Source organism: Dama dama, chromosome 11 (genome assembly GCF_033118175.1).
Source record: "Dama dama isolate Ldn47 chromosome 11, ASM3311817v1, whole genome shotgun sequence".
NCBI lineage: Eukaryota > Metazoa > Chordata > Mammalia > Artiodactyla > Cervidae > Dama > Dama dama.
In genome coordinates, this window is record NC_083691.1 from 89,220,520 (window position 1) to 89,243,466 (window position 22,947).

General features: G+C 44.5%; 1 protein-coding gene across 1 annotated transcript in view; it reads right to left on the reverse strand.

The window, feature by feature from the left end:
• ADD2 (adducin 2) overlaps positions 1 to 22,947 on the reverse strand; it is a 113,616-nt gene that overhangs the window by 14,130 nt on the left and 76,539 nt on the right. Inside the window, exons 6-13 of the mRNA XM_061155661.1 lie at positions 22,490 to 22,570; positions 19,137 to 19,286; positions 17,832 to 17,975; positions 15,857 to 15,955; positions 11,163 to 11,339; positions 2,414 to 2,671; positions 1,393 to 1,512; positions 284 to 373 (exon numbers count right to left, since the gene is read on the reverse strand). Coding sequence (XP_061011644.1) covers positions 284 to 373; positions 1,393 to 1,512; positions 2,414 to 2,671; positions 11,163 to 11,339; positions 15,857 to 15,955; positions 17,832 to 17,975; positions 19,137 to 19,286; positions 22,490 to 22,570 — 1,119 coding nt within the window. The remainder of the gene's footprint in view (positions 1 to 283; positions 374 to 1,392; positions 1,513 to 2,413; positions 2,672 to 11,162; positions 11,340 to 15,856; positions 15,956 to 17,831; positions 17,976 to 19,136; positions 19,287 to 22,489; positions 22,571 to 22,947) is intronic.

The window sequence follows — 22,947 nt, forward strand, 5'->3', positions numbered from 1 at the left end:
GAGAGGAGTTCCACAAGAGAACAGGGCAAGCCTATCACTCTGGCGGGTGGGCGGATTGGGCTGCTCCCTGCTCCCTCTCCCGCCCTCCCGGCGCCCACATGGGGCGATAAGACACTGTCCTCAGTCCTCACAGCATCCGTTTTGCAGCAAAAGCACCAGCGCCCAAGATCACAGGGAAAGCTGAGCATATACGGGCTCAGGGGTCCTGCCGCCCAGCCCCGGGCACTGCAGACCCAGAAAGCAAACTCGTTTCCCCTGCAGGCGGGGGCAGCGTCTGCTGTACCGGGCTTCGGCTCTTCTCTGCGATGACGCTGGCCAGCAGCTGGGACTGGGGCCCTGCCGACTTCACATCCTGTCGGTTTTGTTCTCGAATCTGTGTGGAAAGGGAGGGGAGAGTGAGCTAGCAGTCCAGAAGCAGGGCGTACTTAGTAGGCCGCCCAGTGTGGTGTGAACATACACAGTAACACATCACGTCCACTCTAAGCCAGTCTCCATGGCTGTTGCAGGGAATGAGTAGTTGATGTAAAACACCAGATTCTCATGAACTCTAAGAAGATCATTGTAAGCGATGAAGAGTGAAACGAGGCATGATAGATCCTTGAGGGGGATTCTCAATTTTCAATATTCCTATAAAGCCCCTGAGGAATTGGTTTAAACCACAGATTCCTGGGGGAGAGGGACACCTCATACATGTTAAATCTCAAACCCGTGGGAGGAGGGTTGGGGGTAGCCCAGGAATCTGCATTCCAGAGGCGCACACATTGAAACACTGCTCTGAGAGCATGCCTGGCCTATTGGAGGTGGTTCTGTTACAACTTAGGTATTTAATGTAACATGAAGAAAATAAGTGAGTGAACTGTAAAGCCAAGGTAGAGAAATAAATATATAGGGTTTTGCAATTTTGAAAATGAGCCAAAGGGAAACAGCATAAAATTTGTAAAAATTCAACTTGGGGGCCTCTTAGACACATCTACTGTCTGAAGCTAGCACCCCTCTCTTAGATGTTTACACATGATGAAAAAAGCACAGCACTTAGCACGGTGCCTGGAATGTGGCCAATAAATGATCGCTTCTTTCCTGTGTGGGCTCAGTCAGTAAAGAATCTGCCTGCAATGCTGGAGACCTGGGTTCAACCCCCGGGTCAGGAAGATCCCTTGGAGAAGGGAATGGCAATCCACTCCAGGATTCTTACCTGGAGAATTCCAAGAATAGAGGAACCTGGTGGGCTATATTCCATGGGGTCGCAAAGAGTTAAACATGACTTGAGGGACTAATGCTTTCTTTTTTTCTTTCCCATAAGAGGCATCGAGGGTAAGTCGGGCACATCCTGCGGACGTCCCCTCCTTACACCCTCATGGGAGGAGAGATGGGAGGCAGTTAGCTATACCTTACCTTGTTGCGCATGTCCAGCACTTCTTGGGGGTCAGTATAGAGAGGCACAAATTGGTTTGGGTTTTCGATCCGTATGGGCATGCCACTGCTGGATTTCTCCACCTCGTCAGCCTTCATCCACTGAACACACACAAGGCCCGGTGGGTAAGACAAAGACACACAGCTCACCATCCACCCCAGTGGTCCACCCCAGGAGAGCTGGGCTGACTGGCCTGCATGGAAGGTCAGCAAGCCCAGACAAACACATTCCCTCCTCTTGGGGCAGTTGGATATCTGTCTCCCAGAGCAGAGATGGGCAGCAGATGACCCAGCAACCAAACTAAGCCCCTGATCAACAGCCCTAAAAAACACTTCAGAGGGACAGAGCCTCGGTGACCAGTTTTGACAGACAGGCGGCCCCTCGCGTATTAAGAGGACTTGTGGATAGTTTCAGTTTTTAAATGCAGAGCTATTCTATTTGGCTGCCAGCTACTTACAAAGTAAGTAGTGAAAATCAAATTAAGGGTCAGTGGTGTTTGTGTGAGGGAGAAAGAGGGAAAGAGCATAAAATTTGTAAAAATTCAACCTCTGGGCAGGTCTCTTCGACACATCTAATGCCTAAAGCAAGTCCACAGAAGAGGGTATAATGGGAGAGGACAATGTCATAGAAGCAAGTACCCACCTCCCTCCTGGTTTTGCATTAGATAGTCAGTTCAAATGTTGGATACCCATCCCCTGAACTTCCCGGAAGCCCTTCCGGGTGTGGGAGCAAAAAGTTTTCATGCGGCTGAGAGTGACCTGGTTCAGCCACCCTCTGGACCCAGAAACTCAGCACAGAGGTACAAGAAGCAGGTGATCTGCTCTGTAGGCATGAGCGGCTGCTCCCAGACGCCCAGTAGGAAGCCCTAAGGGGAGACAGGACTAGCCTAGGCCTGGGGGAGGTTTGCTCTGTTCCCCTTTTAAAGCAGCTTAACCCACACAGGTGGCCGGGCACTCTCCTCTGACCCCGATCTCCCCAGCGGAGCCCCTCTGCCCTCCTTACTGTGGTCTTGGGCCGAGGGCTGCCCATGCTCCTCTGGACCTCGTCAGCCACGTTGACCCGCAGGTAGGTGTTGGGCGTGTTGAGCCAGCGGGTCTTCTCCTTCTGCTGCTTCTGGGCATGCTGCCGCAGAGCAGGCACTGGGGCGCCGTCCTCCTCAAACACGAAGGCAGTGACCGTGGCTGGAATCTCCACCTCACTTTTGTGTTTGGTTTTCTCTTGAACGAAGGGATAGCGGTAGGTGTAGCCTGTTCTGTAACCCTAAAAAGAACAAAAATAGAACCACTTAAGGTAGGGAAAATGGTCAATAACATGCCAGCTGGCCAGCCCACACACTTCACCCCCTTCCATCTAAAGGACTAAGTTTAACCCAAAGCCTCCATAATAAAATACAACCCAGGCCTTGCCACACCTCTGGAAGAAAGTGAAATTGTTAGTTGCTCAGTCGTGTCTGACTCTTTGTGACCCCCATGGACTGCAGCCCGCCAGGTTCCTCAGTCCACGGGATTCTCCAGGCAAGAACACAGCAGTGGGTTGGTATTTCCTTCTCCAGGGGACCTTCCCCACCCAGGGACTGAACCCAGGTCTCCCACATTGCAGGCAGATTCTCTACTTGTTTCCTGTCTTGGTCCCCCAACCCCTCCCTTTCTCCACTCCAACAAGCCCTTTGATCAGGGGTGAGAAAGTCGCCAAAATCTTGTGGACCAGACAGAGCTCCAGCTTTGGGTCTGGTCCAGTAGTTGTCAACACACTGGAATCACAAAGGAGCTTTGAAAATACGGATACCTGGGCTCACCTCAGAGTTGCCCATTTCATTGGACATTGGTGCAATCTGGGCTACAGGACTTTAAAAAGCTTCCCAGCTGATTCAAACGGTAGCCCTCCCTTCCTCAACTCTGCAGTTTCTTGACTATTTCTTTCTTGGGACCCCTGAATTTGACTCGAGAACATCCCTATCTCCTAAGAAGGACCATATCCCTCAAAGGTAGGCGGTTACTTAGAATGAATATTCAGGAATCTTAGCAGCTGCTGGAATAATTCTCAGCTCTGCCAGTCATCTTTTTTTAAGTTAAAGTGGCATTAAAAATTATGTGGATTACAGAAAAATACATAGCCATGTAGAAATATTAAGCAGTATGGAAAAAACATAAGGAAAATATGAGTTTTATGCAAAATCTCATCCTGAGAGACAACCACTAAAAATCCTTTCAGTCATCTCTCTAAGCATACATATGCATATGCACATATGTAAATATACAGACTATATAATTAATGTATAATATACATAAAATATGTAAAACACTATATAAATGGGACTGTACCACATAAGCAGCCTTTTAAAAAACCGAGATATAACTGACATGTAACATTACATTAGTTTCAGGTATACAACACAGTGATTCAATATTTGTATGTATTCTATGCATAACTGAATCACACCTGAAACTAACACAGCATTGTAAATCACCTATGTCATTGTTTAGTCGCTAAATTGTGTCCAGGTCTTTTGTGACCCCATGGACTGTGGCCCGCCAGGCTCCTCTGTCCATGGGATTTCCCAGGCAAGAATACTGGAGTGGCTATTATACTTCTATTAAAAAGAAATTGTATGTATTGTGAAATGATCACCATGAATCTAGTTAACATCTGGCACCTTATATACTTAAAACCTTTTTTCTTGTGATGAGAACTTTTAAGATCTACTTACTCTTTTAGCAACTTTCAAATACACAACACAGAATTAATAACTACAGTCACCACGCTGTACATTACACCCCCAGGATCACTTATATGGGAGCTTTTACCTTTGATCCTTTACCCATTTCTCTCTGCCCCATACCTGGTAGCTACCAATCTGTTCTCTGCATCTCTGAGTTTGAACTTTTTGGTTTGGGGGTTTGTTTTTTTTTCAATTCCACATATAAATGAGATCATACAGTATTTGTCTTTCTCTGTTTGACTTATATCACAGCATAATCCCCTCAAGTTCCATCCACATTGTTTCAAATGGTTAGACTTCTTTCTTTCCATGGCTGAATAATATTCTATCATATATATATAGAGAGATGATTATATATATATGCACCACTTTTTCTTTATCCATTCTTCCATCAGTGGATACTTAGGTTGCTTCCATATCTTGGCTATTTTAAGTATTATTACATAACCAGCTTTATAAGTTGCTTCTCTAGTTCATCAATGTGTCTTGGAGATTTCCTCATGTTACTGAACATAGATACACAGCAACCTTTAAACAACTGCATAATATGCCAGTGAATGTACATATCACAATTTATCTAACCAACACTGGAAGACACTTTTGTTAATTTCAAAATATTATAAACAACCCTAAAATGAGTAATTTTACACATTTTTCTTTAAGCAGTTAACATAAATGCCTAGTAATGAAAATGACTGAGTCAAAGGGTGCACAGTTTTTACATATTTATTTTAAAAGTTTTTATATATTTATCATGTCCATCTTCCCAAGACACTGAACCAGTTTGTACTTCTGCCAATTGTGCTGGAGTTCCCAGTTCTCATCTCCTTTCCCCACACTGAATATTGTTGAGGTTTTAAAAAATCATTGGCAGTTAGATGGGTTAAAAGTAAAACCTTCTACTTTTGTTTCGTTCTTTTTTAGATTACTAGTAAGACTGGATATTTAATTACATTTAATGGCCTCAAATATCTTCCCTTGTAAACTGTGTCCTCAGTTCTTTTTCCTATTGTGATGTTTATCTTTTTTATATTATTTCTTTTACAGTAAAGATATGGATCTTTTGACTGTCAGAGATGTTGCAAATATTTTCCCCATACTTTAGTTTTGTTCATGGCGGGTGAGGTGGTTTTTAAAAATGTAAAATTTGAATTTTAATGTAATCATAACTGTCAATATTTGTCATCATGATTTCAGACTTTCCTGCCATTCTTGACAAGGTCTTTCCCAACACAAGAGCATCAAAAACATTAATCTATGTTTTTAAATACCTATATGAATTTCCTTTTCATGTTTAAATTTTTGGCGAATGAGGGATCTATCTTGTTGAAAGGATAAAGCAGCAAGCCACCCTAGGTTCATTTCCCACAGGGCTAGGAGTCTATCTTTCCCCACAGATTTATAAGATGGCTGTTTCTCCTGTTAAATTTTCATGTATTGGGGATCTATTTCTGGACTCTCTAAGCTGATTCTGGACTCTCTAGCTCTGATTGGCCTGTCCCTTCTGGACTAATGCCCCTTCCTTCAATGACTAAAGCCTTATCGCACTTTACCATGTGGTGGTAATCACTATAGAATTTTCCAAGCCATTCTGAATTTCACCTGAAAGAACATGTTGCTAAGTCCTTATATCTTGCTCCACTTTTGAGGAAATTACATTGAGTTTATTGATTAACTTGGAAGCCTCTTTACCCTATTGAAGATTTTAACCAAGAATAAATTATAGCTCTTCACTGATTTAAGGTTTTCTCTGATGTCTACTGGTTAAATTTTACAGCTGTCTTTAAAGGGCTTCTGCTTAAAACTTTATGATGTTGCTGCATTTACAAATAGGATTATTTTCTCTCATATTTTCACATTCATTATTATATGTTAAAATACAAAAAAGCCACTAATTGTTACACATATTTTCATAATTGACCACTTTAAATGCACTCATTATTTTTTTTTTAGTTGGAGGATGATTGCTTTCCAATGCTATGTTGGTTTTTACCATACAGCAACATGAATCTATAAGTATATATATATATGTCCCCTGCCTCTTGGACCTCCCTCCTAGCCCCCACCCCATCCCACCCCACTAGATTGCCCCAGAGCATGGGGTTGAGCTCCCTGTGTTACACAGAAACTTCCCGTTAGCTATCTATTTTACATATAGTAAAGTACATGCTTCAGTGCCACTCTCTCAATTCGTCCCACTCTCCTTCCCCTACTGTGTCCGTAAGTCTATTCTCTGTGTCTCTATTTCTGTCCTGCAAATAGGTACATCAGTGCCATTTTTCTAGATTCCATATATATGCATTAATATATGATATTCATTTTTCTGTTTCTGACTTACTTTCCTTTATATAACAGGCTCTAGGTTCGTTCACCTCCCTAGAACTGACTCAGATTTGTTCCTTTTTATAGCTGAATAATATTCCCTTGTATGTATGTACAGGGCTTCCCAAGTGGAGCTAGTGGTGAAGAAACCTCTTGCCAATACAGGAGACATAGAGATGCGGGTTGGATCCCCAGGTCAGAAAGATTCCCCTGGACGAGGACACGGCAACCCACTCCTGTATTCTTGCTTATATCTTGCTTATATTCTTGTTTATATCTGTTGATGGACATATAGGCTGCTTTCACGTCCTAGCTGTTGTAAACAGTGCTGCAATGAACACTGGGGTACATGTGTCTTTTTCAACTATGATTTTCTCAGGGTATATGTACCCAGCAGTGGGATTGCTGGGTCATATGGTAGTTTTTTTCCTAGTTTTTTTAAAGAAATTTCCGTACTGTTCTTCATAGTGGCTGTATCAATTTACATTCCCATCAACTGTGCAAGAATATCTCCTTTTCTCCACTTCCTCTCCAGCATTTATTACTTGTAGATTTTTTGATGGTGGCCATTCTGACTGGTGTGAAGTGATTCCTCATTGTAGTTTTTATTTGCATTTCTCTAATAATGAGCAATTTTGAGCAATTCATGTTTTATTGGCCATTCATATGTCTTCTTTAGAGAAATGTCTGTTTAGGTCTTCTGCCCATTTTTTGATTTTTTGTTTGTTTGTTTGTTTTTCTGATATTGAGCTGCATGAGCTGCTTGTATATTTTGGAGGTTAATCCTTTGTCAGTTGCTTCATTTGCAATTATTTTCTCCCATTCTAAAGGTTCAGAGAAGGCAATGGCACCTCACTCCAGTACTCTTGCCTGGAAAATCCCATGGACGGAGGAGCCTGGTAGGCTGCAGTCCATGGGGTTGCTAAGAGTCAGACACGACTGAGCGACTTCACTTTCACTTTCCACCTTCATGCATTGGAGAAGAAAATGGCATCCCACTCCAGTGTTCTTGCTTGGAGAATCCCAGGGACGGGGGAACCTAGTGGGCTGCCATCTATGGGGTCGCACAGAATCGGACATGACTGAAGCGACTTAGCAGCAGCAGCAGCATTCTAAAGGTTGTCTTTTCATCTTGTTTATGGTTTCTTTTGCTGTGCAAAAGCTTTTAATTTTAATTAGGTCTCATTTGTTTGTTTTCATTTTTATTTCCATTACTTTAGGAGGTGGATCATAGAGGATCTTGCTGCAATTTGTGTCCAAAAATGTTCTGCCTATGTTTTACTCTAAGAGTTTTATAGTTTCTGGTCTTCCATTTAGGTCTTTAATCCATTTTGAGTTTATCTGTGTTTATGGTGTTAGGACAAGTTCTATTTTCATCCTTTTACATGGAGCTGTCAGTTTTCCTAGCACCAGTTATTAAAGAGATGATCTTTTCTCCATTGCATATTTTTGCCTCCTTTGTCAAAAATAAAGTGCCCACAGGTGCATGGATTTATGGGCTTTCTATCTTGCTCCATCAGTCTATATTTCTCTTTTGTGCCAGTACCATACTGTCTTGATGACTATAGCTTTATAGTATAGTCTGAAGTCAGGAAGGTTGATTTCTCCAGCTGCATTGTTCTTTCTCAAGATTGCTTTAGCTATTTGGGGTCCTTTGTGTTTCCATACAAACTGTAAAGTTTTCTGTTCCAGTTCTCTGAAAAATGCCATGGAAATTTGATAGGTATTGCATTGAATCTGTAGATGGCTTTGGATAGTATAGTCATTTTCACAATATTGAGTCTTATAACCCAAGAACATAATATATCTCTCCATTTGTTTGTGTTATCTTTGATTTCTTTCATGAGTGTCTTATAGTTTTTGGTATACAGGTCTTTTGTCTCCTTAGGTAGGTTTATTCTTAGGTGTTTTATTCTCTCTCTCTCTTTTTTTTTTTTTTTGCAATGGTGAATGTGATTGATTCCTTAATTTCTCTTTCTGATTTTTCATTGTTCATGTGTAGGAATGCAAGGTACTTCTGTGTATTGATTTTTTACCCTGTGACTTTACTAAATTTATTGATTAGCTCTAGTAACTTTCTGATAGTATCTTACAGGGTTTTCTATGTATAGTATCATGCCATCTGCAAACAGTGAGAGTTTTACTTCTTCTTTTCCAATCTGGATTCCTTTTATTTCTTTTTCTTCTCTGATTGCCATGGCTAGGACTTCCAAAACTATGCTGAATAAAAGTGATGAGAGTGGGCATCCTTATCTTGTTCCTGATGTTAGAGGAAATGCTTACAGTTTTCCACCATTGAAAATAACGTTTGCTGTGGGTCTGTCATATATGGCCCTTATTAAGTTGAAGTAGGTTCCTTCCATGCCCATTTTCTGAAGTTTTTGTCATAAGTGGATGCTGAATTTGGTTGAAAGCTTTTTCTGCATCCATTAAGATTATCAAATGATTTTTATCTTTAAATTTATTAATGTGGTGTATCACATTGATGGATTGGTGTACACTGAAGAATCCTAGCATCCCTGGGATTAAGTTGATTTGATCATGGTATAGGATCCTTTTAATGTGTTATTGGATTCTGTCTGCTAGAATTTTGTTGAGGATTTTTGCATATATGTAATTTTCTTTTTTAGTAATTTTCTTTTTGTTTGTGTGTTTTGGTATCAGGGTGATGGTGGTTTCATAGAATGAGTTTGGAAGTATTCCTTCCTCTGCAATTTCTTGGAAAAGTTTGAGAAGGCTAGACATTAGCTCTTCTCTAAATATTTGATAGAATTAACCTGTGAAGACATCTGGCCCTGGGCTTTTGTTTTTGGGGAGATATTTGAACAGAGTTTCTATTACAGTGCTTGTAATTGATCTGTTCATAATTTCTGTTTCTTCCTGTTCAGTCTTGGAAGGCTGAACTTTTCTAAGAATTTGTCCATTTCTTCCAGGTTGTCCATTTTATTGGCATATATTGCTCATAGTAGGTCTCTTATGATCCTTTGTATTTCTGCATTGTCTGTTGTGACCTCTCCTTTATCATTTCTAATTTTGTTGATTTGAGTCTTCTCCTTTTTTTTTTCTTGATATGCACTCATTATTTCTAATTTTTCTTGGTTGATTCTTTTGAACCTTAGAGGCAGATAGATGTACTAACTATAAAGAAGAGTAATTTTGTTTTCTTTACAACATGTACACCTCTTATTTTTAGATCTCACTGCCTTGAATTGATTTTCAATATTATTCTTGAACAACATTAAATAATAGTGCTGAGACCAGAATCATTGTTCAGTTTCAAAATTTAATGGAAATTCTTCTAGTGTTTCACCATGAAACTGGTGTTTGTTTTGACAAAAAAAAAAAAGCAATTTTAATCATATTAAATAAATGACTTCCTAGCCTACTTAACAGCTATTATTTTTATAAATAGAGATTACATTTTTATCAAATACCTTTTGATCTCAAAGTGATCCATATGTTTTTATCCTTTGACTCATTGATATCATGAAATATATTTAGATTTATAATATTAAACCATCCTTCAATACAAGGAATGAGCCCTCACTTGTTTATCATGTATTATTATTCTAATATTATGCCAGATACTATTTGCTAGTTTTCATGCAGCATTTTTCATCAACTCAGAGTGAGATTTGTCTGAATGTGTTATAATTGTTAGGACCTGGTTTCCTTCTTTCACTCTTCTCTGCCACAGTTTAAACAGCATAAGAATAGTCTATTTCTTAAAGGTTTGAGGGAATTTCTGCATGAAACCATTTGGTCCTGGTGCTTTATTCAGCCACAGATTACTCAACACACAAATGTTAATAGGAGTTGTATTTTCATTGTGAATTATACCTTTCAGTACTATAAAGTTACCCTCGTGGTCAGACCTGTAATAAACTGGTGATGATTTGGAGGAACTGGAAGCAAAAAGGAAAGGATTAATTATTGCAATGACCCAGACATAATAACGAAAGGGTCCAAATTAGTAGCAGTGAGGAGGAGGGGGAAAAATACAGAAATGTTGCAAAAATAGGGCACATCTTCACTCTTCTGAGCAATCTGGGAAGCCATAGCCTCTTCTTGCCCTTAGATCCTCACTGTATATGCTTTCCTCTTATTCTTGAATTGTTTCCTGTTTATGTCATATATCATCAATTAAACTGTTAGTTCCAGAAGGAAGGATGTCTTATAATGCTTTTGGATCCTTTAAAGCCCACTCTAGTCACATATCAGTTAATTTTTCGCCTGATTGTTTGGTTGATTCATCACAATAGGAATAGGGCTGTAATGCTGTTTATTGGAAATAGGGAAATCAAAGCTATTATGTTTTCTGCATTAAAATCATGAGATTAGAAGGAAACACAGAGCTAACTGCAAAAGAGGAGTAAGCCAAGCCACAATATGATAGAGGGTCTTGGTCCTGATTTTTGCTGGATTACCACCTCACATGCCAACCAGTAGCTTCCTACCCCTTCTCCAAAAGGCACCCAGCAGGTATGACATCCACAGCCCTTGGAAAGGGAGTGGCAAAGGCCGTCGTTTGAGAAGTCTCAAGTACTTTAGAATGACCACAAATCCTTAGTCAAGTTGCCACTCAAGGGCCTTTAACAGCTGAACTGTGATGCTGGCAGTTCTAACATCTACCAAGTGCTTCATACTGACTGGTTTTGGGGGGCTAAGCCACAAAGGACTGGCCTGGAAGGACAATGGCAGGAGACTCACCAGATTGTCCAGCATCCTCATGAGGGCCTCGAACTCATGCTCCCCCAGCCGACTCTTCTGCATGGGCCCAAAGGTGCTTCCTGCCCACTGCACAGATCCCACCTCATGAGGCCGGTGCTTCTCCTGCTCCAGCAGAATGAGGTTCTCCACACCCCCCGCACTGGACAGAGCAGACACCTGTGGCAAAGAGCAGAAAGCCATCAGCTCACACACGTATGTGTGTGTATACACCCACAACCCTGTACACATCTCTGCTCCTGTGCATAACAGAGAATGGGGATCAGGGAAGGTTAGAAACAGAAATTTCTGGAAAACTGAGTTGTATCTGGTTTTTTCCTCCCAGAGGAAAGCTGCTCCAAACTTGTAGGGCATGTGCCCATTTCCAAGGAAGAGGTATTAGTATTTCTTTCCTAATGTCAGTTTTTAGGGAGACATAGCAAGGGTTAAATCTTGAGAATAAAGCAGCGCAAAAGACTGAAAAGTTACTTGGCACAGAGGCCAACAGGGAACAAGGGAATTTGAAAAAAAGAGACTTCAATTCTCATCTATAATATTTTACTTCTCCAAGAAGAAAAGGCTGTTGATATTTGTTAAATCTGGTGGGTGGAGAGTGGGTATTGTATTATTCTCTGTATTTTTCTGTGTCTGAAATAGCTCCCCTTAAAAAACAAGTCTCTTGAAAGAAATAAGCTGGCTTCTAGGCCAACAAAATATGAGTGTGGCCTGTTGGGATGAATTAACAGGTCTAAAGGAAGAATATCCTCCATAATGGGTTTAGCCAGTCAAGGAAGCCCAGAAAAAGGAGACAGATGAACAGCTGACAGGCACAGGCAGGCCCTGTATAGGACTTGGAGAACTTTCATCCACAGGCTTAGAGTGTTTGCTCCACTATCAAGGCTCCATGGGGAGACAACCATACAGATAACCAGAAGCAGTGGACTTTGGGTTTTAGTGCAAGAGGTGTGTGTATAAAACAGGCAGTTTTAGAATGATCCTAAAAACATTCATGAATCCAACTAATCTTATTTTCTAATTCCATGCTCATCTGAAAGTACATTCTATTTATTCCCCATATCTGCCACCCAGATACAACTGGCTATGATTTGGCTTCTTGGGTAAGTCCAGACACAGAGAGAGAAATGGTGGATTCCAAGTATTGTAAGTACTGAAGCTGAAGTTTTGTACTGCATATCAAGACCCTTCCTCAGCAGCTCAGCTGGTAAAGACACCACCTGCAATGCAGGAGACTCCAGTTCGATTCCTGGGTCAGGAAGATCCCCTGGAGAAGGGACAGGACACCCACACCAGTATTCTCAGGCTTCCCTGGTGGCTCAGATGGTAAAGAATCCGCCTGTAATGCGGGAGACCTGGGTTTGAGTCCTGGGCTGGGAAGATGCCCTGGAGGAGGGCATGGAAACTCTCTCCAGTGTTCTTGTCTAGAGAATCCCCATGGATAGAGGAGCCTGGGAGGCTACAGTCCATAGCATCACAAAGAGTCGGACACACTGAGCAACTCAGCATGGCATCAAGACCCTGGTGTTCTGATTAATATCTGTTATCCCCTGTAAACCTGCATGCTATGGGGGAACAGCTCCGATTATTTAAACTTTCAGTGTTCCAGTTTTTATGTCAGTTATTGTTTTATTGAAGATGGAAGAAATCGATGTAGCCTGATGAGAAACCCAGGCTGATGAAGCGCTGAGGATCCTGGACATATTCCAGAGAGTATCAGAGTCACCAGTGTAACATACAGCCCCATGAGACTTCCTGGAGGTCAGCCAGGCTTCAGTGACCCCCAACAGTCTGTGAAGAGGAAGAAGAACAAGCACTTTCCACACCCTCTTCATCCAAGGCATGTGTCCCATAGAAGCCTCCATTTTTAGGTTAAAAAGATAAATCCACACCCTGCAAGTATAGACACCTAGAGGCCATTTATTCCATACTCTCACAAAAAATAAGAGTCCTTATGTAATATTCCTAGAAGGTGTCAGCTCCATGCTTGAAGAGGCAGCCTAAAGTATTATTGTCCAAATGTTAGAAGGGTTACAATGAGATGATAGAGATTACATTGAGTTGAAATCTACCTTTTCATTATGTTCATTCACTGGTCCCAGATCTGCCCTCTGCTGCCCTGTTTTCTAATTCTGAAGTCCCTGAGGCTTCTGAGGCTGAGCATATGGGAATACACTCTCAAAGATAGCGAATCCTAGCTGGTTGATCAATTACCACATTCATCCTGGGCTCCTACCTGGTCAAGGCAGGCTTTAGCCCTGGGACCCTGAAACCTTGACTTGAAGTGCCAGCTCCCTGGGGAGAGGCCCCAGCCTGTCAGCTGACCTTTCCCACCAGCTTTTACTGCCCTGAGAAGCAGTGCAATGTAGTGTTTAAGACACAGAACTTGGGTACCAGGCTGCCTGAGCCTGGATCCTGGCTCTGCCACCTACTTGCCGTGTAACTTTGAGCAGCTATTTACCCTCCCTGTAAAATGCAAATAGTATATTTACCTCATGAGGCTTATTTAAGGTATTCCTAAAGCTCTTGGAACAGCACGTGGTGCATAAACAGTGCCATAGAAACACTTACGATAAACAAATTCTGAGGCTTTACCATGGAACGCTGAGAAGCAGTACCCCGGGGACTGGTCATTTGTGGAGGAGGAGAGAACTGCCCACTTCCTTGCAAGAGCTGCCTCCTCCCACCTCCCTCTTCCCCTATGCGTTTCCATGGCAATGGGTAGCAGATGGAGAGTTGCCCGAGCTTCTTCTCATCTGCCTGTAAGCAGAGCAGGTAGCCGCCTCTGTGAACAGAGGATGACCCAGTTTCCTGGAACCCCAAATGGATGCAAAGCAAAGAGAATGCTGTCCCCAGGAGAGGGGAACAGGCTCTTAGCCTTGAACTACTGCAATGACCACAAACACATTTGCTTATTTGCCAAGGTCATTGAGGGAGAAAATTAGTCCCATGATGCAAGCAGAACTCCAGGGCAGCTCATCCATCTGGAAATGTCCCTTTCAGGGGCTGCAGTCCCAACAGCTCTGCAGGCTGCCGGTACCTGGTCTCTTCTGAGCCTTCATCCACCCACACCCTTCATCTATCTCTCCTGTGTTTCTTCTACTCCTTCCAGTTCATTTCTCCCTCTAGAAGCCTTCCTGTTCCACTCACTGAAAAAAGACACTGGAGCCTTTCTTGGGGTTATCTGCCCCATTGCCTGATGCACTTTATAAAAGTCACATCGAACCAGTCCCAACTGAAAAGAACGTGACAGCAGGCAGGGCCAAGAGGAGCAGCAGGGGCTGTCCAGGAGAGTGGCGGGCAGCTCAGCCCTTCATCTAGCCGAAGGCCCATCTAGATGGCTTTCCTCCCTTTGATTAAATAGCACAGGGGCCCTTTCTGGGGATCTAGAACCTACAGAGGCATACTCTATCCATTCATTTTTAGGGCTGGGCTATCTTTGCAAAGAGATAAGGCTTTATTATGAGCTATTTTCTCATAGAAGCCTCCTTCTGCAGAAAAATGGGAAACTCTTCAGAGTTCAGATGTGGAGAAGAGAAAGTGGGCTTATCAGAAGCTCTGCAGGGTTCTAACATCATCCAGGGGTCAGAGTTCAGAGCCGGCATCATTGGATGGGGGGAGGGGTCATCTCTTCATCACTGTCCTCTCAACTTATCCTTTAAAAACCACTGAGAAAGGTCCCACTGTACAGCCTCCACTAGTGATGCTTTGAGGATTACTTCCATTCTTCCGGCATAGCGACCAAGAAAAGGATGAGCGGTCTTCCTGGGACACTGCTCTGCCCAGACCTGCCAGGAGATGGCAGACGGGACACCACAAGGGCTGCAAAAGCGCTGACTCACCCTGGAGCAGCTGGCCTGCCCTGTCAACTGAGTCCTGAAAATACCACCAGCAACACCTCTCCTTGTCTGAGAGGCCATCCTCACAAGGTCTCTATAGACCCAGTTCTACAGTTGAGGAAACAGGAAATGGAGGCTTGCAGGGGGCAAGTCCCTGACCCAAGGGCACAGAACCCAGGGCTGGGAAGGACGGAGCCCAGTCAGTTGTGCAGGTACCCCCTACTCACCTCTGATGGCTTGCTGCACTGGAAGGAGCATGTGCTTGGCTTATCCAACACCATCTTATTTGATAAAACTGCAGGATGTGTGTTTTCCTATTGCTTCTCCACCCACCCTCTATCTCATCCTTTACCAGTTAGGAGGACCACCACAGGCTCCCTGAACTTCACCCTGGGGCTTCCCTGGTGCCAGGCCTGCCATACCAACACTCCACCTGGGCCTTCTCTCCATTTCTCTTTCTGGACTGGACCACATTCAAGGTTGTTGCAAACTGCCCTCTTCCAAGCAAGGAAAAGCAGACCTACCTGGGTGGTGTTTGTGAGGGGACACCCCAGGTAACACAGGAGCATGGGACAGACCTCCCACTGTCCTACTGATGCGCCCAGGCATCTTCCTGCCCTCAAAACTGACCCCCAAGAGTTGGGTGCTGGTTGTTGGACAAGGGTGATAAAAAATTTTAAAGCTACAAAACTGAGTGTGAAACTTTAGAAGAATAAGGCAGAGAAACAGGGTGAGGCTCCACTTAAAGGTCTCCTTAAATCACAGCTCATGGGGCCACCACCATTACCCCTTGGCCCCGATCGGAGCCCCTCCTGGGCCCGCTGTCCAGAGGAACGTGCTTACCTGTATCTCACACGCAGCCTGTAGGTGGAAGATCTTATAAAATGCCTCCTCCACAGTATCACCCAGAGCAACCACTCCATGGTTTCTTAGCACCAGGATCTGTACAGGAGCAAACAGCCAATTGAAACTTTCAGCCTTCTAAACTTCAACTAAGAGGGAAAGATTTTTCATTTTATTCAGATCAATTTCCATATCCCATCCTAGAACACCTGCCCCCTAGTTCCTCACTCACTCTCCCTATGCAAAAACCCAATGCTACCCCCATGAGTTTTAATATCCACCCAAAAGAATGCTTAAGGCATATACCCGAAGAAATGGAAGATGCTTTTTAAAACTGAGACTGAATAGTTTGATGGATTTCTTTGGGCAAGGCTTGGGTTTTTAGGCCCTGCGAGCTTAGAAGTCTGAAAAATGAATGGTTATGTTAAAGTGAATAAGTGTATTTGCTGTTAAATACAAGGGTCCAACTTGTCCCCTGTGACTGGGTTGACTTGTGAGTCACATTCAAGGGAGTGATCCCCAAGAGGTGACCCTGCAGACACAGGTGAGTTGGGTCACCTCTCCGGCCCCAGGCTTCTTCCCCATGAACTCTGTGGGGCCTGGCAGCTCTAAGATCCTACAGTTCCATGAAAGAGGCCATAGCAACCTTCTACTCTATCTCATTAAAGGAAATAAAAGCTTAAAGAAATTGAAAGTCTCCCAGCTAATTAGGGGCAGAGTTGGAACCAGAACCCAGGCTGTCCCTGATGATGCAGTGTTTCTGACTCAGCCAGGGGCAGGCAGATCTAAATGGGGGAAAACAGAAATCAATTTACACCAAAGTCCAGGTGCACCCTCCCTTCTTGGTTGGTTTCATCCTTAAGGATGCTGTGAGTAATACCCAAGTGACACCCACCTGGGGGCTGGGACGCAATCCAAGCATCAGATTCGTCCTTCCAGTACCTGGGCTGAGGCCCAGTGGCCTAGTCCTCACACCTGTTCTTGCTGAAAACAGCTGGAATTTTTTTTTCCTCTTAAGAGCCACAGAGATGGGAAGAGACTATGACTCTCGCTCACAAAAGATTTTACAGATAGCGAATGCCTCCTATCTTTTTGTAGCATTTCAGGGTTGTGAACATCACCCCTCTCCTGGCTCTGCTCATGAGGTTTCAGAGGATGGCAGGAGAGGGTAGCAGGCATTTCTGCTCCATGTTAGAGATGGGAAGACAGGGATTCTCAAGTGGGAGATGACTCCAGCAGCAGCAAGGAAGGGGGCAAAGCACCCATCAAGCCAGGCTTGGCTCTGAAACTTCCCCTTCTAAGCTCACCAGCCCTGATTATGTGCTGTTATAAAATAGATCTTCAGACTTAAATCAAGCAATAATAATGAGATTCTGTTCTGTCAAGTTAGAAAAAAAAAAAAAAGGGATAATACTCAAGTTTGAGGAGACTATAGAAAAATGGCATTCTCATACATACTAGCCTCGTCTGGACGAGAGGGCAGTCTGTTACTATGCGGTAATAAGTTAAACTATGCATCCTTTAGAAATTTATCCTAAGGAAACCATCCCAGGCAAACACAAAGGTGTAGCAGAAGGAATTTTCATCATGGAATTGTTTATATTAAAGGAAAATTCGGGGAGAAAAATGTTTTCAACGTCCAACCATAGAGGACTGTTCAGGTAAATGATGGAACAGTCATTCATTCGGTGACATGTAATTTAAAATAGTGATTAGAAAGTATTTTAATAACTTACAGAGGAGTTGACTGTATATTGCTAAGGGGAAAGCAGAGTTTTACAATCCTAGTTTTGCAAATCTACGTGAATAGATATGGGAGTGTGCATCAAAATCGAAGGGTAGGGTGAAAGATTATTTCCTTTCTTTTGTTGCTTTTGTTTATCTGCAACTTTTTCCAATGAATATTTATCCCTTTTGTGATGTGGGTTTTTGACAACCCCTCCCAGAGCATCTTCTTAGAACAGCTGAGCCGAACCTTGCAGGTGGGTCCAAGGCACTTCTGCAGGTTGATCCGATCAGCTTCCTGCTCCATCTCACCATTGAAGTCATAATATGCCATGTCCCCCACCAGAAGGGCATCATGGGACACAGGCAGGAGGCCCCACTTCATGGCTGACACCTTCAGTGAGATAAGGAATGGTTAGCGCAGCAACTCCACCCCCACCCCCCCAACCCCTGCCCCTCTGTCATAGTCCCCTCTCCTCAGATGGCCAGTCAAGCTCTACCTGGGGACAGGCAGCAGTGAAACAGTGTCCAGGGTCCAGGGGGTGGCTTGGTAGAGACCTTCACCCTTGGCTGCAGTAACAGTCACAACTCTTTGCTAACAGGGAGGCCCATTGAGAAGCTCCCATTTTTCTAGCAATGGGGCAATGCAAGTGCCAGGAAAGATGATTAAAACCCAGGCTGTAACCACTATGTGCCAACCCTTGGCCTTTATTAAAATCAAGGAACGTGGAGAGATTGGGAGAGCCTCTCACCTTCCTTCAGTCATCTTGTCCCTCACATCAGCCCCCGCTCTGCAGAGATGCATACTTGGCACAAATACATCACATAGCCTCAGTCTAACTTTTGGAATGTCTGAGTGCTTGTAAACCAGTGTGATTTTGCAGAGAAAAATCACAAGTCAGTGGCAGGTCTGCTCTGCCCGTGTAGGTGTTTGGCCAGGGGATTGGTAAGATGGGGACTGGGTATCTGCTCGTTCCAGATGCACTGCAGCACCTCAGGTAGACATAGAAAAATGTCCAGAGACCCTCAGGGGACAGCCTGCTCCTTGACGGTCTTCCCTCTGTTCTCTCCCCGTTCTCTTTCCTCCTGCCCCAGCTCTCAGCCCATCCCGTATTGTGAAAAGTGGACACAGTACAGGTTCCCACCATCTGATCTCATAGCAAGATCTGTCCATGCCAGAGCCTGGGCTAGGGCGCAGGTGCCAGCCTGACCTAAGCAGAGGCTCAGAAGGTGGCATCACCCGGGCGAGTGGGGCCAGTTTGCGTATGCAGCAGTTGGGGGACACAGGGGGGCCGACAGTACACACCTTCACCTTATCTCCCCTCACCAAGGCTTCCACAGTCAGAAAAAATGGAGAGGAGGAGATTCCCACATCGGGTGTCCCTCCTCACCTTGGCCTGAGTTCCAGGGAATCTTTCCAGAACTGCATTAAATGGTGAGTTTGCTCCTAGCTTGCGGGGGCTTACGTCTCCCCGTGGGGAGACTCTCAGAGAGACATGTGCCATGGGTCTGCTGCCATGGGGGCTGAAATGCTGGCTGAAGAGCTGACACTCACCGCGGCCGTGGCTGGAGTGTGCAGGTGGATGATGCAACGCACGTCGGGTCTGGCAGCATAGATGGCCGAGTGCAGGCAGAAGCCCGTGGTGTCCACAGGGAAGCAGCTACTGCCCTTCTCCACCACCTCTCCCAGGATGTTCACTTTGATCTGGGCCAGGGTAGGGGTGAGGAGGAAGAGAGACTTCTGACCACTAGAAGGAGAGGCCTCTCACTCCCCTCCCTGCAGGTAGGCCAGGCATATGCCCACCCACCAGTGTCTACTCTCCACCACACCACGGGCAATGGATGTGCTTGGTGGTGGGGTCAGGGGAAGAGTTCCTTCCCAAAGGGTGAGCACACAGGCTACTGGGAAACAATGGCGATTTTAATTCAACACAAAAACTGCAAGAGTTTCTCAAACTTCACTATGCATGAGGATTACCTGGAGATCCTATCAAAATGCAGATTCGAATTTGATAGGCCAAGAACTCAGCCTGGGAGTCTGCACTTCCAAAAAGAGTCCAGTGATACCCCTGCTGTTGGTCCATGGACCACAGTTTGAGTATCAAGGTGCAAGGAGAGAGTCATTCACAGAATTCTCTAGAAGCAGATAGGATGAGTCTTTAATCCCAGTGGAAACAGGAGAGCAGAGAAGCCTTCCCAGAGGAAGTAGCATCTAAACTGAGCTTTTTTCTTTTTTTCCAGCTTATTATTTTGAAAAAATTTAATCCCACGCAAAGGTAAAGAGGATAATATAATGAACATCCATTTACCAGTCACCCAAAAGCTAGGTCTTAAAAGACAAATGAGAGAGCAGTCCCTAGTCTCATAATCTGCTTTTGACTCCAAGGGGTTGTGGGTGTTACAGTGAAAACACATGCATGCCCATGCATGTATGCACGCACACACACACAACTTTTGGCAGCCGTTGCTGGCCTGGCACACAGCTAAGCCATAGCACTTCCTGCTTAACATAAACAATCTCACAGAACATCATCATCAGAGAAGACCACTTTTGACTGTGACACAGAAGACAAAAGCTACTCCTTAATCATGTCTAAACAAAGGCAAAAATAAGTTTGCACAAATGCAAAAATGACCAACACAAAGGATCATAAGAGACTACTACAAGCAACTATTAATATATATGCCAATAAAATGGACAACCTGGGAGAAATGGACAAATTCGTAGAGATGAACAACCTTCTAGACTGAACCAGGAAGAAACAGAAAATATCAACTGATCAATCACAAGTACTGAAACTGAAACTATGATTAAAAACTTCCAACAAACAAAAGTCCAAGAACAGGTGGCTTCAGGTGTGAATTCTATCAAACATTTAAAGAAGAGTTAATACCTATCTTTCTGAAACTCTTCCAAAAAACTGCAGAGGAATGAACACTCCCAAACTCATTCTATGAGGCCACCATCATCATGATACCAAAACCACAAAAATATATCACAAAAAAAGAAAATCACAGATCAATATCACTGATGAATATGAATACTGATGGAAGAATTCTCAACAAAATACTAGCAAACTGAATCCAACAACACATTAAAAGGACCATACAGACAGAGGATGAGATGGTCGGAGGCATCACCGATGAAATGGACATGAATTTGGGCAAACTCTGGGAGATAGTGAGGGACAGGCAAGTCTGGTGTCCTGCAGTCCTTAGGGTTGCAAAGAGTTGGACATGACTTGGTGACTGAACAACACACCATGATCAAGTGGGATTTATCCCAGGAATACAAGGATGGTTCAATACATGAAAACTGATCAGTATGATACAACACATTAACAAAGTGAAGAATGAAAACCATATGATCATCTCAGTAGATGACCAAGACTTCCTCCTTACTGCACCAGTAGCAGCTTTGGCCTCATTCTGTGCACCACCCCCGCCCCCCCTCCCCCATGCCACCTAGAACTGCCGCCGGGCGGACACTGCACCACACAACACCTCCTTGTGTGTGTTAGTTGCTCAGTCGCGTCCAGCTCTTTGCGATCCAACAAACTGTACCCCGCCAGGCTTCCCTGTCCATGGGATTCTCCAGGCAAGAATACTGGAATGGATTGCCATTCCCTTCTCCAGAGGATTTTCCCAACCCAGGGATTGAACCCTGGGCTCCTGCATTGCAGGCAGATTCTTTACCGCTCGAGCTATAGGGAAGTCCCCAACACCTCCTTCTTAGATTCCAAATCACTCAACACAACCCTAACCCTGAAACAGGCCCCTCCAGACACCGTTAGGCTGAAAACACCTCCTGCTCCACGAGCAGTGTCCCAGCAGCTGGTAGGTAGTTAATTTAGCCTAACTTATTGACTAGAGGTGGTTGCTGGACATTAGCAGGCTAGATTTTTCCTTTCTAAAAATCATGACAGCTTTGACATGCAAAATCATGACATGCAACCCTTAAAACTGCGGCACGGGGAGAGGCCGAATGCAGCTCACAGGGCAGTTCCACACACACCTACCACACCCAGCCAGGGGCCCAGGCAGGCAAGTGGTACCAAAGCAAGGAACACGCTACTGACAACACTAGTTCCAGCAGAAGCATAAGGTGGTCAACAAGCCCTCTCTTACAAAATGCTATTTTAAGTGAATTTTACAGGATGAACATGACTTTCGAGTGGCCTGACCCATGAAAGTGGCAGCAACCCTGCCATCTCAAGAACTTAAACCTGCAAGGGTCTGATGCAGACCCTGGTTTCCCTTCAGCCCAGCTCCCCAACCTCCTCGGCTGCATGGCCCGCTCAGGCTTCCCTCTCTGCGATGAGCTCTCTCTGCTCTCATGTGCTCCTTATCTCGGCCTTGGATATGTGACTGTTGTCACGCGAGAATCTCTGCAGCGTAACAGGACAGTTACTGTCCCATGCAGTGCCTCTGTCCAGTGAGAAAACAGTCCCCCCTCTTGAGGACAGCGCCAGGGCCATAGGGTGTGTGGGCACTGCCATCGTGCAAATTTGAAAACTCAGCCCAGAAAGGGGACCCAGAAGCTCTCTCTCACAGCACTAGAAGAGCCTTGCATTGCTTTGGGACAAAGCACAGGCTATTGTTCTTTTGTACCCCTGAGCCAGGAAGGCTTCCTGACTCCCAGCCTTTGAAGTCCAGTCCTGGGCTCAGAGGCCTCTAGGCTCATCTTTCCTTCCCTCTCCCTCCTAGAGTACTTTCTGCCTTCACCTCCCATTTGGTCTCTTGGTCACATCATGCTCTGGGCACAGTTTGTTTTGGTGTCCACGTGATTTCTCTCTCCCACCAGGTTGCAAACTGCATGAAGGGCAAGATGGCAGTGGCTAGCGCGGAGCAAAGATGGTACTGTCATTTCAACAAGAATTTGGTAGTGAGATGTCACACTGTACTTACCAGGCTGGAGGCTGTGACTTCGCTGCAAGAGACTCCCTTAGGGCTGATCAGGAAGTGGTCCTGCTCCTTGCTGACTCTCAGCTGGAGGAAAGACATGTGTTCCCAGTGGTGAGGAGGGGGAGGGGCCACCTCCAACGATACTGTGCTTGAATCACCTTTACCCCTGAATCCACTGCATACAAACCTCCCCCCACCCCAAGAATGCTTACTTCCTCCTGACCCATGAGAGATGAAGAAGACTCAGCCTTTATTTGGAGTCAGGGAAATGGAGCTATAAGAGGAATCTCCCAATGGTCAAGGGTGGCCCTAGAAATAGGAATCCAGGAATTCCTGGCTCCACATCCAGAGAAGTACCTAAGGGGCAGGTTGTCTATTTCAGGTAGCCAGAAACCTTGGAAGAGCTCACGGCCAGCAGTGTAACAGCCACGCCAAGGGTCAGGAGGTCTCCCTCTGGATTT